The following is a 20,576-nucleotide window of genomic DNA, read 5'->3' on the forward strand; positions in this document are numbered from 1 at the left end:
TCTTAGTTATAGGTAACGTGTAACTTCACCTACGTTTTGCTGGAGATGTGTGATATATTGTTTAAAGAAGTCTTTGGAGGCCACTAAAGAGCTCCTAGCATTAGCATCCCAGGCTAACAGGCTTCCTAGTCCCAAACATCCTGTGAACACAAGCAGAGCTCTCGCAGCGGTGTTTGGAAAATAAAAAGCCATTGTAAAAGCTGTTATTCACCGTCCATCAGCTCCTCCAAAGGTGTTATTAAACTACAGTACGGTACATAACTTTTACTACACCGGCTTCATAGCAGCGACTCTGTTTCTGAAATATGGCGCGCCGAACAGGAAACACAAATTGGACATCCACAGTCACGTTCAGGAGATTCCGGGTCATTTTTGCTCTTTTACTTTGCATCCTGAAGTAACTGATGTCTGTTTTGTTTTTCCCCTTTTGTGTGTGTTTTTTTTTTTTAATTAGCTCGAGTCAGCCTCTGCAGTCATGATTCAAACCAGGGTTTGAATCCCTCTCCCCGTCCTCTCCTCCTCTCTCCCTCTATCCCCTCACCCCAACACCAACAGCACAAACTCTCCTCCTCTCAGCCTGGTTTTGCAAGTTTTCACGTGTGTTCATGTGGAATTGTTTTTCTCTGTTAAAGTGTCTTGAACGTTGTACGTTGTATTTGGCGCTATACAAATTAAAACAAATTGAATTGGAATAATCGGAGCAGCTTAACATTTACTCAGAACTACAATCAAATAAATAGAATTAGATCCAAAAAAACAAAAAGAGCTTCTGGTCACACCTTGAAGAGGTACTCAAATTCAAGTATTGAATACATGTACTGGTATCTTTGTAAATTTCATTTCTAATTGCTGAATCTTTCTAAAACTATCAGCCTACATAAATGAGCGGTTTTGTTGATCCTGCGCTTCTTCTTGAGAATGTGTTCTATCTTTTACTTTCGATCATGTTTTTCAGGTTCAAAGTCTTTGTTTCACTGTATTTGGTGATGTTTTGTCGGTGAGGTGATAATACCCACCCTTCACAGTATTTTCAGAAGACATTGGGATTGATCTCTTTAACAATCCGTTATTCAGTGGACATCTGGATTACGGTCTGTCTGAGCCTACTTTCTTAATCTGATTTACAGACGAGTTCTTGTTGTCAGTGGACAAGATTTGAGCCCAGTAGTAAAACAAATCACCTGAACTCATGTTGGCTGCCAGTTAATGACACGAAGCTTCGTACAAGGTCTTCCATCAACTCTCAGGACGCTCAGTGTCCGTCAACTACAAGATCGTGACTCCTAAACCACTGAAGTGGTCAAAAACTTAAAAGGCTCATATTATGCAAAATTCACTCTCTCAAGGTTTTCCAACAGTAATAATCGTCCCCATACCTGGACTGACTCCCCAGAGGTGAAGACAGTCTGTCCTCTCTCTCCCTGGCTTGTTTCAGGATTTTAAAAGTGTGTTGCTCCAACCAGCCAATCAGAAATCAAACCCTATATCATCGGGGGTTCAGCCAATCCCAATCAAGGTAGGCCCTCCCTTTGACTCCTCCGACAATTTGGCAGCTCTGCTCTGGCACATGGCACCACGAGAGGAAGTACTTCCTCCTCTTCCCAAGATGGGCATGTGTGGGCGGAGCCAGTCCAGCTCACACAGACACAGCAGATTCTGAATGCAGCTCCTATGATTCAATATTCTAATGAGGAAAATCAAGGAAAAGCTGGATTTGGAGCAATAAACTTTGAATATAATGTTTTTTGACCGAGACAATGTCAACGTGTTGAAAATCTGTAGAATATGACTCCTTTAAGAACTTTGTGGGGTGTTGGACCTCCTGATGACTCTCCTCTGAACATTCGGCTCTCAACATACATTTGCTTCCCAGGCGGGTCCAGAGCAAATCATTTGAAATCATCAGACCACGAAGACGCTTTTCTCCTCAAACTGGTGAGCTGAAGCGATCCGCTGTGTTTCTCTGGAAGTCCTCAGGGCTCTTTACATTTTGGTGCGGTGACGGCACACACTTCAGTAACCCCGGAGAAGAGCGTGGCCTTGAATGTCAGAGGTTCTCCCCGTCGCTCCCTAACAAGGATCGATCGCCTGCCTCTAATCCCCTCGTCTGAAAACTTCAATATGAATATTGTACAAATGGAGGAAGTGCCGTGACTCTGTAACATGATTCCTCTTATTGCAATGAAAACACTTCTGTTCCTTCAATAGGAAAAACCTTTCTCTAGGGGTGAACTTACTATGATCCTTCATGCATTTAACATTTTGACACAAAGTCCATATATCGATCCATCTATCAGATATCTTCCGTCCATTAGTAGTATTACCCAGCGTCGGGTAACTGGATCCTAATCCAGCCAACGCCGGCTCAGGATACACTCTTTTCTTCATCGATGAGGCAGAGTAGCACTTTCACATCCACAGTCAGTTTTTAATCAAACAGGTAACTCACGACGCCCACCAGCATCGATCCAAACCTTCTCGCTGCGCAGGAAGAAAGTGAAAGTCATAGTTTAAGAAGGAATGAGAAGACACACGCAGTGATCTGGTGGCAGTTGATATTCAGGGCAATTTTCTGAAAAACGTTAGAGTGACGACAAGCTCAACCTTTCTATGCTCACTGCGCTGTACACGTTTCAAAAAGTGCTCTCGTTATTGAGAAAAGTTTAAAAGAAAAAGCAGTTGGACTTTCTGGCAGAGTGTTTTGTGTAAATCCCTCTCTTTAGTGCTGGTGTGGAACTCCGGGACGAGTTACCTCATCGGATCGGAGTGTTTATAGACGAGCGTCCGCCTCGGTATGAGCTTACAGTGGCAGGGAGAGAAGGGGAAGTACTTTCAAAACCCAGGCCACCGTACCTCCAGAAACACTCCTCAGACAGTGCACAGAGGACTTTTGGGGATTTGCCATTTAGAATAAGCTCATACAAGGTGACCCAGATGTTTGTTCCGATGATGAAGGGTCAGTTGTTGCGGCGAGGCGGCCGGCGCGCCTCGTTTTAAAGGTGGGGGCTTTCTGTCCGAGGGTGCGTCAGACGGAGTGGACACTGTGTCAGATGAGGTGACTCCAGTCGTAAAACCTTGGCTGAGACGCTCGGCAGACTGCACGTCCGTTAAGGCCTGAGGAGAAGCTCTCACGGGAGGGGAGGGTTCAAATGGGGAAAACGACTTGCTCAAAAGGTGACTGGGAAGTGGTAAATTCCCAACTTTCCAATGGAAAAGAAAAAAAAAGCCTTCTGAAGCCTGAAAGTAGAAAACTCCATTACTTCCATTTATGTAGAAGCAGCTGGGGGCTGCACAGGGGTGCAGTGGTTCGCCCTCCCAGTTCATAGTGCAAGGAACACAGGTTCAAGCCCAGGCCGGGCGTGTGTGTGTGTGTGTGTGTGTGTGTGTGTGTGTGTGTGTGTGTGTTCACCTATCCAGGTGAACCTGATACGTCACACACTGTGAGTTGCATGAGATCAAGTGGACAGCTAGAAAATTGCATGGATCCAACTGCTGAGGATGATGATGATGATGATGCTTGTCATTTGCTTACAGGATGTTATCAGGTGGACTTCTTTGCAGTTTCTTGCCGTCTTGTGAACTCGGGTGACTTTCCCAATTCACATTCACATGAAGACCGTCGCCGTGTTTTTTGTCGGGGTTTTGGTTTTGTGATAATATAACCTGGAGCTACACCTTGCAAAGCCATATCTTTGTCACTATTCAAATATTCAAATCGTGATTTGAATCACTTGGATTTTAGTGTTTTATAGAAATAATATTTCATTGGGGTTATTTAAAATTCATATTTTACCTTCATCTGTGAACCTTTGAATCTCTCTAATTGCCATTGTCAGTGGTAAATATAACACCACTGTTCACAGCATTCATACACGTCTTCATACAAGAGCAAAACCTTCTCCACATCCCATAAACACCCAATGTGTAAAATCAGCTCTGTGTGTGTGTGTGTGTGTGTGTGTGTGTGTGTGTGTGTGTGTGTGTGTGTGTGTGTGTGTGTGTGTGTGTGTGTGTGTGTGTGTGTGTGTGTGTGTGTGTGTGTGTGTGTGTGTGTGGTGTTTTATATCAGGGAAAACAGTTTGTGCTACATTGTATTTGTATCAATGTAAATTTATATTTCCATTGTATTGGAATTGATTGATTGATTGATTGATTGATTGATGTAGAACAGACGCTCGGCAGAGCACAGACCTTCGCCAACGCCACACATTTGTTTGTGGAATTAGCATCGCTAGCATAATAGCCGTTAGCTCATATTGATGCTAACTACAGTAAGTGGGTCAGGGAGCAACACTGAGCAGGGAGCGTCTCCATGGCAACATAGGCTGCTCTCCTCCATGAGGTGCCTCTCTCATCCGCTTTTCCTTGGGAGATTATTTAGCAGTTTTGGGGATTTATCCAGAAACAATTAGTCGTTAACGCCCCGAAATCGAATCGATTGGCTGGATGTTGACGAATCATCGTTGAATCATGGTTGTTGTGTAAAATACAAACATACAAATGAACATAAGGGGTTGTGTTAACCCTAACCCTCAACTTCACCGGTCGCCCAACTGTCGCTGGCGAAGGTAATAACCTGTATTCACAGCTCCACTGAGGCTTTTATTTTCTTTTTTTCCTCCTTTCCATTTGAAAATAATCCCGTCTACAATGTGTCTTCAGGTTTCATGTTATTGTCTCCTCCGCCGTGCCGGAGCGCCTGATGCTCGCCGCCGTCTCTGCCGTGATCTCCAATATGTCTGAAAGTGCTCCACATTCAGCCTGGCCTGGCGTCGCACTTGGATTTGTGATGCCAAAGGGATGAGCCGAGCCGCTTGGTCTCACTGTTTGTTTGTTTTGTTCCCGCACAGCGAGTGTAGGCGGATGTTGCCGCAGCCAAGGAGCTCTGCACAGATTGCAGTCGCTGCTCGTGTGTACGTGTGTGTACACTCCTTTACATATGCGTGCTGGTCTATACCGTACCTAGGCATTGCATGGAAGGCCTGCAATCTGCTGGCCTTATGCTCGCTGCTTTTTCTAGCTCACACGCCCACACACACACACACACACACACACACACACACACACACACACACACACACACACACACACTGGAGCTGTACTTTCAGCTGGAATCCAGCCTGAAACTGTACGCGAGCTGAAGAAGCGAATGGAAAACGTGCGGTGATCATTTCAGCGTGGCAGGATTTTTCCACATTCTCCAGCTTTTATTAACCAACCTATGGAGTAAATGATGTCGCTTTTTTTTTTTTTTTTTCTTTCTTTGCTTTGGGTTGAATAACCAACATCTTCACGAGGTCACACTCCCTCGCCGCGTCCATTTCGTGAAGGTTGAGCTCCGTTTTTTTTTTTGTTTTTTTTCTTCTTCTTTGTCGCGCATCGCACTCGGCTTGATTCGGTATTCTCTGCCCTCCGCGTGCTGCAGGATGCTGCTGGTGACAGAGCTCTCCCCGCAGTGTGGGTATTGCTTTATGAACTAGTCCATAAATAAATTAGCTCAAAAGCCAGAGAAGAGACACTGCAACAGCTTTTGTAACAGACACGCTCGCAGTGTAATAAGAGACTGTGGCGTTCTCTCTTGTGTTTAACAGCCATTGATCTCACTCACACTGAGAGCTAAAGGACAAACACAGACTGCTGATGCTTCCCTGTGTGCGTGCGTGTGTGTGTGTGTGTGTGTGTGTGTGTGTGTGTGTGTGTGTGTGTGTGTGTGTGTGTGTGTGTGTGTGTGTGTGTGTGTGTGTGTGTGTGTGTGTGTGTGTGTGTGTGTGTGTGTGTGCTTGCATAATTTAACTCTTTGTCTCTTCGGCACCATTTATACTTCATGTGGCACGTTTGTTGTCTGCATTCATGTCCTGAGCTGTGACACTGTTGTTCCAACACAGGAGTTGTGTGAACCGAGGCGACATTAAAGAGAGATTTCTTTTTTCTTTCTTTCTTTTTTCTTTTTTTCCCTCCTTCGGACACGCCTCTTCGAATATTCAGACAACACGCTCTCAGAAACCCCCCCTACCCCCACCCCCTCTGTTCAAATTACAGCTTGGAATGAGAGTTACATATGTATAGTTCTATGAATTGTGGATAAGGCGCTATGTAATACCTGGATTTCCATTGCCCCGTGGCAGTCTGGAGGAATTCATTTGAACTCTGTGCACGGCGCTCGCCCGCAGCCAACTGATGGCGCCTTGTAGTTCAGGGGAGAGCAATACAAAGCAGTGAGACGGATTATTGGGGTTCTGGATGAAAGAATTGTTTGATTTGGTCTTAAAAATAGAACATTAAGGAAAAGTGACAGCGAGCAGATTAGATCAAAACACGACTGAACACATTCATTCACATAGAACTGTACTATCACCGTCATTGCCCAGAACTTATAATTACTACCAAGTAGAAGTTTTGGATCCTGTGTGAATAAAGTGTCAAAAAAGTAGAAAATATAGCCGTATCAAATAATAAGATAAGGAGTTTTTGGGAGTGCAGTAAATAAAATCCGGAGTCTGAACTGTAAAACAGCATTGAGGTACTGTCATGCTGTGGAGCTGCTTTGCCGCCTCTGGTACTGGAGGCACTGGGCGTATCAAAGGAATGATGAAATCTGAAGATTACCAAGACGTTTCATGGAGCAATGTGTTCTGCAGCGTCAGAAAAAAAACCAACTACGTTTTGAGGTGGAACTGGTTGAGCAGGACAACGATCCGGAGCTCGGCAAAGAGAAGACGGAGAGTTTAAAGTCACCAGTGACTCCTGCAAACTGACAGGAGCTTCAAGGCGAAGAGCTGGAAGGGGCAATAACACATTTAGGGGGTTTGTTTCATGTGGAAGGCCGGACCTCCGTTCTGCTTCATGACGACTCATCAGATATTAAAAGGATGAATATTTGTGGTGAACTATGTGCCGACCTCGTCGTTATCCTAACAAGTGCAAGGTTTTTGGTTTTGTTTTGGAAGGGAAGAGATCCGGACTGTCACGTCGATATCGTGGCTGAATAAGTGCAAGAGAACAGGAAGAGCAGATATGCTTCAGTTTATTTGTTATTTAGTGTGTACCCTTTTACCCGAGGACGCAGCTTATTGAGGGGATTGGTTAAAAATCCACCGAAGGTCAAATAATCTGGCGGTTTTTGTTCCAGTGTTGCAGCAGGTCTGGCCTGACTGAGCTGCTGACTCAGGATATTTCACTGGGTTCAGCTTCTGCTGGGTGGTTGGTTAGAGACCGGCCCTCCTATAGAAACATCTCAGTGTTTTGGTCTTCCAACGAGGAGCGGATCGGTTAATATTCACCGAAGTCAAAACTCTGACACTGGACGACCATCTGGCTGGGTGCACGATAAACATAATAAACAACACCACACTTTCCAAATTGCAGACTTATATTAAATATAAGTCGGTAAGAGGAAAATAAAAACACTGACAGTGGTGTGAAAGAAACACAAGAATACATTTAAAAAAGAACCTGGAACAATCTGTAAATCTGACAGAATAAAGAAAACACATTTATTCTGTTGACATTATTTTGTTGAGTTTATTCATTCATTGAAATAAAATAAATTCAGTCCAATACAGAACAAGGCTTCACAGATTTATGAATGAAATGGAGCCGAAAGAAGATTAAACTTATGTCCTCTGCCCCTTTTTCTGAAATAATCATTGTCCTTTGAATGTTAAACACAAAGCAGCAAATAAAGAATCAAAATGACTATAGATTATTTATTTAAGGTATTTTGGTGCAGGGCCAGGTAAAGATAACCAAGCAACATTACACTCAGTGTCATCTGGAGGTTCCAGATCCGAACAAACAACTAAGAACGAGGAACTAAAAAACAGGATGAAAAGAGTTTGTTCCTGACGGCTGGTGAAGGAAGCCGAATGATCCGTGTGTGAACGGCGTGATGAAAAGACGACGGACTGACTCCAGCAGCGTGACGACCTGCGAACGAGATCGTTTGAGCTTTTTCATCTCGTGGACGTCCGGCGGAGACGAAACCAAACGTCTCGTTTGCTTCATTCGGACTCTTCTTGTGACGTCGTTGATGACAGAAACGGAAAAAACGGGACTTCTCCGGTCGTATTCATCCATTCATACACGCCAGTCAGGGATTAACCCGGGGTTCACTGTCATCCCCAAAAACACTTTAATACATTGGGGGGGGGGGGGGGGGGGGGGTGTTGAACCGCTAACCTTGGGATTGAAAGCCAGCCTGTGCTGCCAGCTAAGCCACAGCCTGAGGTGGTGAATACATGATTTTTTTTTCCTCCCTGGAGGACTTCAGAGGCGCCTGGAGGCTTTTTTTTTTTTTTTTTTTTTGTAAATATTTTCTGCCTGCCAGTGAGTCCACGCTATGTCCGAGCCGGATACGTTTCTGGGTGTCATTTATCTACTGATTGAGGTCATCAAGCCGCGGACGAGAGGACGCCGCCGCAGGTATCGGCCGTGCAAAACAGATGCCGTTGTTCGGCTTCTTTTGTTGGATTTTCCAAGTTATTTGCGCCGCTGCAGGACGAGCTGCCACATGTCGATCTACATAAATCAGCGCACGTCTTCTGCCGGCGTAGATCGAAGCAGCCAAGGCCTTCCCTCTCGCTGAAACACCTGAAGTCAATATGAAAATCCCTCTGGCACTTTATCGACCTGCGATACTGAGGCAACTCGCCGCGCTCGCAGCCTTAGCATACCCCGGAAAAACCTCCGCTCCCGTCCATCGCTAATAAACATTCAAGAAAAGAGAGCAAACAAATGTGATATACGAAGCTACACATCCTTTTTACTTGAGAAGCCCCGATTCAGCTGTTTGCAAAGTTTCAGCAGAGAACAAGAGATGCCTGCAGGTGAAGCCGGGATCGATCACAACTGATAACAATTTCAAGATGGAAGAAATATCTGCTCTGCAACAGGATTTCATTCTAGCTCAATATTCAACATCACCTTTATTGGTGTTTCATAGCGCACTATGCAAGAGGAACAGAATGACTTGGAAATGGGACGTCCCTTATGCAAACGACTACAAAGCAAACATTTCAAAAAGGAAAAATCTTTCCATCTTTTCAGTTTAAATGAAACTCAATACAAGCAGAATATGAAGGCAATAAATTCTAATGTGTTTCTTCTGCCTGAAGGGGATTACATAAAGCCTCTATTCTGTCGTTTACTTCTAATGATTTTCTGTTGATTTGAATTTACACATTTCTTGCATTCATTGGTCTTTACTGAGCCGACGGATCCTCAGATTTTCAGATTTTCAAAGAATGAGTGTAACAAGGAAATTCTTAATGCTTCATCTGTACCACAGTTGTTAACTTTGTAATTTGTATCTTTTACTTTTATATTTATTTATTTATATATCTTTTATTTTACATTCCTTATTCTAATTCTTTTTCTTGATCTATGATCACTTACTCTGTTTACTTGAGTCCATGCAGGTTGGATTTTATTCATTCATTTCATTAATTTCCCACAATTTCACATATATCACAGTGATTTTGATTTGTGCATGAATTTCACTAAAGTATGGAAAAGATGGACCCCCAACAAAGCTTGGAGCTTATCATGTTTACCACCACCCAGTGCATCTTGTGCTGCACATCAACCAAGAATGGCTCAACCACAATTAGGTTCCTCAGACATCACTAGTCAGTAGTGATGAATGAGGACTAATTTGTGCATATATATACATACACATACATACATATACACATATAGAAACAAACCCATCGTAAACCTAAAAAGAAAAGGCAATAAATGACTCGACATTTCTGTGCACGTAACAGTAATATATACTTTGCCTTGATCCATGTACAGAGAGAAAACCTTTTAACCCTGAGAGTACTAAGCTGCAGGTAAACCACGTGAATAACTCTCCAGTCGTTGATTCTTTAGTTTTCTTTTTGATATATATAATGTGGCTGATTGTTTTAAGTTGCTTTTCAACTCATCCCATAAGTTTGGGCCTCTTTGACATAAACTAAAACTGGTACATTCTAGTTTATTCCTGGTATCATGTTGGTGAAATTTGCAATTGTATTACTTTATGTGTGGTTTTATTGCTATTTTATTGACATTTTCTTCATGCAGATAATCTTGTATTGTTTTAGGGTTTTTGTGAATGTTGTTGTGATTGTTGTTCAACATAAAGACGAGAGAGACAATAAACAAAGTGTGATTAAAAAACTAATCTGTACCACAGAACTCAGAGAAAACCCGAACCGGCTCAGTGAGAACATGCAGACCGCACACAGGCAGGACTTCAACCTTCAAAGCGAAAACGTAGAGCTCCCTGAACTAAAATCCGTTATTGACGACCAGTTCTGACCCCGGAGGGCTGGTATTGCCAAGAATCTTGTGAAATTACACGGTTGCCCAAAGTATTTTATCTTTCATTTGTGTGTCTTTGTTGTTGTTTTGCTCCCAGCAGACAGATGATGCTGCCCAGACAGACAGTCAGCCTCCGACACAGACTGTACCTGAAAGCACAGACAGCAAGGCCCAACCCAAGAGACTCCACGTCTCCAACATCCCCTTCAGGTTCAGAGACCCCGACCTCAGGCAAATGTTCGGCGTGAGTACAGCAAGCTCTCACACACCCACCCCCACACACACACACACAAACTCACAACGTCCAACATCAGTTCACTGACAAGCTCATGTTGTTTCTTTACAGCAATTTGGCAAAATCTTGGATGTGGAAATCATTTTTAACGAGCGCGGTTCCAAGGTACGTGCTTCCTCTCTGTCCAGTATTTATCCAATAAGAGTGTAATGAACTTCCCCTGTACGGGAAATCCAAGAGAAAACCAGTTACTGTCAGAGATGGTGTTTATTTTTGTTTTATTTTCTTTACTGTGTTCTCGGTGTTCCTTTAAAGTTTCCTTATGAATCAGCTGAGGTGATTGATCGCGCCTCGGTCGCCGCTTTCACAGAATACATTGGGCCTTTATCAGTGCACTTCCTGCACTTTGAAGTCAAGGTCCTGCGTGTTTGATCTATGGAGGCTGAACTTGGGAACCTCAAGGAGATTAAATTCCACCAGAACTGTGCGGCTAAGCCAAAGTTGGTATCATGCGCCATAATTCAGCAGGAGTCCTCCTCCCGAGGTAGCGGACGGACGATGTCCTCCACACAAGTCAACAAAGACATCCCTTCTAACTTTTTATTTAGTTTAGAACCTGATTCAACTCCTGAACTAAATTGTCCAGCCACATACTTGGTGGGAGAAAAAAAACACACAAACAGGAAGATTTTTTTTATGAAAAAAGAGGTCATATGTTTGTGGTTGGAAGTACAAATGAGAAACGTCCAGTCAATGAAACATTCAATGATAAACACCATCAATGAGGGACAATATGATTTTGATATTGATGGAAATTTTGTAGACTGACGTTCAAAGTTAATTAGGTATTTTCCCAGTCTATTTCATTAATAAACCAGAGTCATGGCAGATCAATACGAGTATATTGAAATGTCCTCTTGAGAACAGCAGCGCGTTGTTTCTGAGTCCTTCTCTTTGGACTGCAGCTGCTTTTAAAGTCTGAACTTCTCTGAGACTTTTCACACAATGCCTGATATTTCCAAGCTTTCACTTGTAGTAATGATTTAGCTTGAATTTTATTTCTGATATTATTTTTCCTTCATTTCCTCTCAAATGAGCTCAGATTAATATATTTACAACATCAGAAAACTGCACTGAGGCTGAATTGCGCATTATGGCCGTTGACATCTGCCATTGAGGAATTCATTACTGAACCATGTTATTAACCTTTGTGGCCTGAGATTGTTGATCTGTGTGAGTAATGAATGAGACACAACAGTAAAATGCTGCAAATCCCTTAACTTAGATGAATTGTATTATGCATCTCGTTTATACAAAGATTTATATTCAAAGATATATATCTGAAGTTATATAAAGATATACATCAAAATATATACATCAAAAGATACATAAAGATATACAAAGATATACATCTAAAGACATACATCCAAAGTTATATAAAGATATACATCAAAATATATACATCTAAAGATACATAAGGATATACATCAAAATACATACATCTAAAGATACATAAAGATATACATCTAAAGACATACATCCAAAGTTATATAAAGATATACATAAAACTATATACATCTAAAGATATACATCAAAATATATACATCTAAAGATATATAACGATATACATCAAAATATATTCATCTAAAGATATATAACGATATACATCAAAATATATTCATCTAAAGATACATAACGATATACATTAAAATATATCCATCTAAAGATACATAAAGATATACATCAAAATATATACATCTAAAGATATATAACGATATACATCAAAATATATTCATCTAAAGATACATAACGATATACATCAAAATATATACATCTAAAGATACGTAAAGATATACATCTGAAGATACATAAAGATATACATCTAAAAATATACGCTCCTCCCATGGACGTTCTCTTTCTTAAGTTCACTTTTGTCTCCAACACATACATATACAGTACTTATAGCTTCCATATTGGATGTTAATTTCTTTCAGGTCTATGAGTGAAATATAATCACAGTCACGTAGTAGAGGCAAAGACGATGTGTTTAACCTAAAAAAAATAAAAAATGCACAATGTATTAAAACACATGGTTAAGAATGTTGCAAAAAAAAATTAAATTAAATTAAACCTAAATCCTGGATACAATAACTGACAAAGCCTCTTTTATCAAAACGAACCAGAACCAGTCCAGAAAAGCTTCAGTCAGCAGATTCTGGGTCCAGGTGACAATATTTCGGTTTCAGTTCATTCTCTGGTGTGAAAACAACCTGAAGGGTGGATCGTATCAGTAGATTATTTAGTAGATTTTCTTGAATCCTCGCTGGGAATTCTGTGAAGTTCACTTTGCAGTTTGGACAGGAGATGTTCTATCTCCTCAGTTTGATGCTCATCAACAATTGGTGATGTAAAGTTTCTGAAGTGAAAAATAGACCTGGATCACATGTAGTTTCATTGATTGGACTCATATTGTAAACTCCAATTAGCTGTTTTTCAGAATCAAAGACATAAAACTAAACTTGTTGTGTCTTCCTCTGTTCAATCAAAGGGTGATTTAACCTTTCTGAAGTTACTGTAATTTACAGACTATAAGTCACAACGTCTTTTCACACACTTTCAACCCTGCTTATTAAACAATGATGTGGCTAATTTATGGATTTGGGTACATGGGTGATGCGTTCAAGTGCATCACGTAACTCCGAACTTTCTTTTTTCTTTTCCTTTTTAAATTTGGTGGGTGTGGCTTATCATCGGGCGTGCTCTGTAGTCCAGAAATGTCGTTATAGAGAACGTTTACGGCTAATGGCTTCATTATGATTGTGGGATTTTGTGTGACGTTTGCGTAGAAATGGTGCTTATGGTTCCAAATGAACCATGAAATAAGCAAATACAGTCAAATTGTATTCCAAGATAATTCAGAAGACTTTTTTTGTCCTATTTCTACATAATTCCTGCAGACCTCAAGCGTTTCTGATTACATTTAAATGTCACACTTCTGGTTTTGTATATGTGTGTGCCTCTTACTGACCCCATCACTCCCACAGGTTTTAAAGCAGCTCTGTGTTTTGTATTGAAGAAAGTCACTGTTCACTGTGAAATGTTTGATTTCTCCTAAACGATGTTCTTGTTCTTTCCTCTTTCCATTCCACACGCAGGGTTTTGGGTTTGTAACGTTTGAGCATAGCATGGACGCCGACAGGGCAAGAGAGAAATTACATGGCACCGTGGTGGAAGGCCGTAAAATAGAGGTGCATGTTCTCTAATATTTTTTTTATTTTTTTTTTCAAAGTCTTTCCTTCTCCCCTGTTTCTCCCTTTTCCTCTTTGTGAGCTTCTGTGTGTGTGTTTGTTTACGAGGGTCGTTGTCGGTGAGTGTTTGGCAGTCCACCGCCACTTCCCACCTCGCCATCTTTCTTAATACATCAAGCTGTCAAGTCATGCAAGCCTCATCAGCTCCCTTTTCTTGTGCAGCTTCATCAATCCAAACCCAAATAAATGTTGACACATAACAAGGCCGACATTTCTGTATGTGAGAGACTTTCCGTTTTATTCTTTTGTTAGTTTTGCTCTTTTTGTTCCTATATTTTCTTGTTTCACTTGGTTTTTGTCGAGAAAAATAATGTAACCTCAACTAAAAGGTTTGAAGAAGAAAACTCACAGATGAACATTTGTGTGTTGAAGAGTTTGCAGCTGTTGGTGTTGAACTGATCCTGACCTTTGAATATGTTCTCACCTGTGTTACTGAAGGCCGAAACGGGCTTTCCCATTCGGACCGTCACAAAAACAAACATCCTGCTCGTCCGTTCCCAGAGAAAGTCATTCAGATTGGAAAAGTACATCTCAGCTCATTTGTGACATTTCAATTCCTGTGTTAGTCAAGAACAGCCACAAAGCATTAACCCTGAGCTCAAACGTGTCGATATCATAAATAGTCCTTTAGCTACAACAGAAAAGACGATGTTGAATCAAACAGTGAAATCAAAATTCGGCACCATGTCAAACGAACTCGTCTGAACTTTAAACTACGCAGGTCAGTGACGACAGTCATTTAATCAGCGTCTCTTTGATTAACCAGCATTTTCTGCTGGTTTGAACTAGTCCGTGTCCTTGATGCAGCTGATCACCTCGTCCACACGAGAACGACAGCGAGGTCGTCTTTGTCACCTCAATCTGGCTGAAGCGTCTTCAAGCAGTTCCCCTAGTTCTCTAAATCTTAAACCACGTGGAGAGATGAACTCAGCCTCGCTGTTAGACAACGCTCGACTTTTACTCATCAGTCAAAATGGACATAGTGGAGGATGTTGATTGTCCAGGATCATTTCTCTTTTACCCCTCAAAGTTACCTTGGCGATGACAGGCTCAGTTTTTGGTCCTCCTGTCAGTGGAGAGCAGATTTCTCCGTGCAGTGGATCGTTGCTGCTCATCAGGAATGCCTTCAGAACAGTTTTCCACTAAAGCAGCTGCTCCGCTTCGCATTCACATATTTAGATCAGTGGTTAATTAATTCATTGTTAATGAATTTTATTTTGTGTCTGCACGCAGACCTCCTTCGCCCAAAGTGTTAATTCCACTGACGTATATTCAGAATTTCGACGACGCCATATCTATTGCAAACTCCATGAACCTTCAGGTCCAGAGATGGAGCTGCTCATCTTAGTCATCAAGCAAACCTTTGCAGTTGTTGTCCTTACTGTGTCTCGTGGTCTTTTACTTTTGCCACCGTGGCACGTAATCGACCTCTGAACTATCTGGAAGTTCGACTCACTCTTCTAATTATCTTCATACTGTTCTACATGGTTAACCTTTTGTCTTTCCCTCAACCCTGATCGTTCTCTCAGAATACTGTAACATAGGAATATGCCCGTAATCTTTGTCGGCACGAAGGAAAGCTATTCTAGTCTTTTGCATCGACGATAATGACTGTTTTCCCTCAGCGAGAGCACAGACGAGCCTAATCCCCCGCGCTTTGTCCAGATTCTGCAGCAAGATCTCATGTCTGCAAGAATCTACCAGCTTATCTGAAAAGTCCCAAATTCTCTGTAGACCAGTGAGAGAGCGAGGGACGCTGGAGAGGTCCTGCCTCCTCATGCTTTGTGCCGCCGTCTTATCCACGACGCATCAAAAGCTCTCCGGCTTCTTCTACATTATCTTCAGCCGGCGTTTTGGTTCTGACCTTTTCAGGTCAGATCCCAAGCTCCTCTTGAGGTATTGTCCATGTGTCCTCGTGGAGCGTTTCAGCTCTCTAAAGATAACTCTGCGTTCACTCTCATGCAAAGGATTCTCATTCTGGACGGGAGTGGAGTCTTAACCCAGCTGAGGAGTTCAATGACAGGGATCTGCTTCCACAGCCGAGGCCCAGCAATTAGTTTTTCTTCAGATATGTTCCATAATAGTTCGATCGGTGGATAGATAGTTGACCCTTGCAGAGGAGTTACTAATATATCTCGTAGACTTTCAAACTCTGCACATTTTTCTACACAGATATGTTAAAGACAGACGCTCCCCCAAGTAGTTTGAACTTTTCTGCCTGAAGCTCTTAGGAACGAATCCATGTAGGACTTCACATAGAGGAGAGGAGCAACTTCTTTCCCTTTGGCCGCAGCTTGTGTCTTTTAAAAACTGTATAGCTTACCAGCTAAACAATGGACGACACAAAGCAGTGTGTTATTGTGAAGAATTACAGCCCGAAAGAAAAGCCCGTGTTTAGGAGTGCCAGTGCTTCTTCACACCTCCTCCTTGTTCTTCTTTTCAGTTTGGGGGAGATATTAGAGATTATTTGCTTTATTTTGAGGTAAATCTTTGATTTCTTCGCCAGCAGAAAGCAGCAGTTCCAGTCTTGTCTGACTCCTCAACAACTCCCAGATCCCGGTCAAACATTAGATGCTTCAATAAGACTTAAAGTTTTTCAAAGCAAAAATGCTTCTGTGGCTCCATCGATGCTGTTTCCTCTGATTTATGAAGAAATGTGCTTAATTGTCTCCATAAACGGATTTAGGCCTTTTCTTTCTCTATAAGCACAGACACTTCAGTCTTGTATATTCATTCCTTTTATTTTGGAATTTCCTCGTTCCCTCACTGTAAAAAGTTCTCCTCTCAAAACAAAAAGAAAGAAAAAAGAACTTACTTGAAGGTTCTTCTACCTTGAAATAAGTGAACAAATCTGCCAAGAGAACAAGTGAAATTTGTCTTGGTAAGATTTCTTGAAATAGGACGTGATATGTAGAATATCCAGGTCAATTTATTTTAAGCTATATTTGACAATTTTTTTCTCAAACTTAAAAAAAATAAATCTAGATTATTTATCTTGTAATAATAACACCTCAGCTTAAAAAATATATGAAATGTAAAATAGACCTTCTAAAATACAACTCAAAACGAGTTCATTTCAAGGTCGTTTGTCTTAAAACAAAACCCCTCTAACTTGCTGGAATATCACTTTGTCCGGTGAATTTCCCTTCAACATGCAGAGTTTCTGCAGTGCAGTGCCTGAGCCCGCTCGACCCTAATGCAGTGGTACCGTTGTCTCTTTGTTTATACGTGTTTGCTGAGAACTGCGGTGAAATGTTTGGTCCCACTTGCAAGCAGTTTGTCAATGTCAATGATTGTTTCTGCCTTGAGGGGAGGTCAAGCTCCCGAATCCCGCCAGCCAAAGGACAGCTCGATTACAAAATGAAAGCAATTAACATTACTGGTGTTAAGGGACTTAAACTAGCCCCCCTGACAAAGGTCTGCCTCTGTTCAGCACGACAATGGATTTGAAGCTTTTATGAGTGTGTTGTAGATTGTAATTCAATGAGTAAAAAAAAAAGACTCTTTAACAAGAGATTACAAGCATACCGTATGTCCTTGATTATAATTAGGCAAGAATAAATGGACACACGAGCACGATCATGGGAATTGTTTCCAATAGATGTAAAGTCTGCAGAAAACAGCTGAAGTCTTGAACCAGTGGAGATCAATGAGATAGCTTGCCAGGCTTTCCCTGTAGTTTGCATAACATCCTCCTTTATTCGCAGACACAGTCCTCCTCCTCTGCAGGACAAGCATTGACATCATCCCCCTGCTGTCGAAACGTTACAGGGAAATAAAAGTTGTGTAATGTATTTTGAAAAATAAGTATTTGGACGTTCTTTCTTGGGTTCGCACAGATAAAATGTCGCAGTATAATGCGGAAAAGAAAGGATCTTTCTGCTATGTGTAAATAAATAGAATATAAATAAATAAAAAAAGACTGTGAGGATTGTCCAGACAAGACGTTTGGAGTCGTGCTTGAAGAAAGCAGCTCGGCGCTTGTGTGCAGAGAGCCGAGCGGCTGAGCGGGAGAGTTTGTGCAGTGGAATGATTACAAAAGGTTGACGTGGCCACCTGAGTAAGACGTTACTTATTCCTTTCTCATCCCCTCCTCCCCCACCATCCTTCCAACGGTAGCTTGTGTAGGGCCCCCATCCAACACAGTCACAACGGTAACAGTACACAAACAAGTGGGCGGGGCCAAAAGGTTTGGGAATGGTAAGTGTGGGCGAGCAAGCCATTCTGTCAGCATTCTCTCTCTCTCTCTGTCTCTCTCTCTCTCTCTCTCTCTGTCTCTCTCTCTCTCTCTTTCTCTCTATCAATCTCTCTCTCTCTCTTTCTCTCTGGAACGTTTGCAACGCTGAAACTCACGTGACATTTCTTTTTGGATTGTGGTTGAGTTGATGCTGTATAATGACATACATATTTTCTTGCGTGTCGGCGTGCGTGTTCAAGTGTTTTCCCGATGTTGCGTGTGCGAGCGATACCGACTGAAATATGACTTTGTATGCACATCTATCTGAGATTGTTGGAAACCCCCTTTCCATCCATTTCTTTTCTTTTACTTTGGACGACAATGCACCCTTACTTTGATCCACCCTTTTCCGTTTTGGTTTGATTTGGAATGATTTAATCGATTATCGATCGACTGGTTTATTTTCAGTACATCTCCTTTCTTTTGGTTGTTTTTTCCAATCTCGATATTTAATCTCTGCGATGAATAAGAGAGGCTGTTGTCTGAGTGTGAATGCTCTCTGTTGCTTTGGTCACAACAGTTCTCACATTTTCAAGTTGACTGGATGTTGCATAATGCTCCCATCATAATCTCTCCTTCCTTCCCCTGATGACATCGTCCTCGTCTGTTTCCTCCTCCTCCTCCTCCTTCCTCCTCCTCCTCCTCCTCCTCACCCATCGCATGCATCTGTACATTTTTACGAGACACCATGTTGACAGTGCATCTGTTGTTTGTTTTTTTTTATACTTTGGTCTGTGTATCACTGAAATGTCACTATGTCGGGGAGAGCATGCTGGAAAGACATAAGACAGAATCCATGCAGATGGAAAAGAAGACTGGTTTTGTTTTGGATGTCGTTATGGGTGTTTCTGAATGCAGTTTTCGAAAACACAGACATGGCATTGGGTGTTTGCTGTGACACAATGTACTGCCTTCTTTGTCTATGACACTAGGGAATTCTGCATGCAAGTTTTACTTTGAAACGTGTGCCGGAGTTTGCCGAGTATCATAACTCACCGAGGTCTGTCTTTACCTGCTGTAGGTCAACAATGCAACAGCCCGAGTAATGACAAATAAGAAGACTGTCAACCCATATGCAAATGGTAAGTTCAGCGCCGCCTTTATTAATTCTTGAAGTTTATCTGCCGTACAGCGTTGCATCGAAATACCTTTCAGCATTTGGAATTAGAAATATTGAGTATTTGCGTTATAGGCCCACCATTGATCAGTTAGTGGATATGATATATATGATCTTTTTTTTAGACCATTTAAATGAAAAAAAAAACATTGTCCTAAAATTGAAAGACAATGACACAATATGTTCATACTAATAATAATATGAGTATAGAGAAGACAGAAAAACAGTTAATGAATACAATATTAATATTATTACAACAATCTTAACAGCAATAATAATATTAACAATCAAATATTACTCATCAATCATAAGAGCATACTTCGAAAAGGAATAGGGAGAAGCAACTTGCTTTTGTCGTCCTACACCCTAATCATCTGTTATACTTGATAGAATAATCCATCCCTGAAACTAAACTACCCCTCGGTGCTCTGATCACCCTTCCTGTGCTTTACATTAATCTTCTTTATATATTTTGATAATATCATCTTTATATAACTTTTTTTAAAATGCCTAATATTTGAGCTGTGTTTGATTTCCTCACTCTGCATTCCACAAAGTCACCCCACACTCCGACACACACATACTTTTGTGTCATCTGATGGATTTAAATGGAGACCACCCAGGCTGGAAAACAAATGAGCAGCGTAATGAGCTCTACCTGGAATGGCCAACTCGTGGTGAGGCAATATTGCGCGAATCGCCCCAACATGTGGAAATACTGCTCAGAAAGAGCAGTGGACCAAAAAAAAAAAAAAAGCTTCACATGAAGACCTGTTATATAATGAGGATGGATGGGAAAAAAAAAAGAAGAAAGAATACGAGGAGAGAAATTCTGAAGAAGTTCCGAAGCCTCAGATTTTAGAGGCCATGCAGACATCAACAGTTGGCACGTGGCTTGGCCAGTCACAGTTTGAGGGGGAGAATGACAAAGACACTTTCATCAGCTCCAGTTTAATGAGGACATGTGGGAGAGACTCTGAGAGAAGCTTCAATGGTCTCATGGGACCGCCGGTTTTGGCCATCCGACCAAAAAACATGTTTCATGTGAGCCAAACACTGCACATGGTGGTAAACATCAGTCACTACATGAAATATTGTGGGGGGCCGCGGCCACCGCTCACCCAGATGCTCCAGTCTGACGGCTTCACCACAAAGTGAGACGGGCGACTCAGACGGTGTTGGTGACTTTCGGTGTGTAGATCGCCATGGCAACCGCTGAACCGTAACAGGTAGACGGCATGCTGTGGAGAATTGTCATGAGATCTGTGGTCAAAATAAACACGTGTACAGATTAGATCACGTCCTTAAGAGTCGTTCTTCCTAAAAACAGTGTTCTTTCTCTTTGCGCCCGGGCCGTGCCAGCTGATTGGT

At 41.8% G+C, this 20,576-nt stretch overlaps 1 protein-coding gene across 12 annotated transcripts in view; it reads left to right on the plus strand.

Annotated features, from left to right (window-relative positions):
- The window catches only part of rbfox1 (RNA binding fox-1 homolog 1), a 397,214-nt gene that overhangs the window by 324,112 nt on the left and 52,526 nt on the right, over positions 1-20,576 (plus strand). For 9 of the 12 annotated variants that reach the window (XM_080488009.1, XM_080488010.1, XM_080488007.1 and 6 more), the window contains 4 exons: positions 10,406-10,552; positions 10,655-10,708; positions 13,699-13,791; positions 19,110-19,170. In XM_080488009.1, the coding sequence (XP_080344135.1) occupies positions 10,406-10,552; positions 10,655-10,708; positions 13,699-13,791; positions 19,110-19,170 (355 nt within the window). The remainder of the gene's footprint in view (positions 1-10,405; positions 10,553-10,654; positions 10,709-13,698; positions 13,792-19,109; positions 19,171-20,576) is intronic. The other 3 variants (XM_080488012.1, XM_080488004.1, XM_080488013.1) reach the window with 1 other exon arrangement.

This window comes from Lipophrys pholis (genome assembly GCF_963383615.2).
Source record: "Lipophrys pholis genome assembly, chromosome: 19".
NCBI lineage: Eukaryota > Metazoa > Chordata > Actinopteri > Blenniiformes > Blenniidae > Lipophrys > Lipophrys pholis.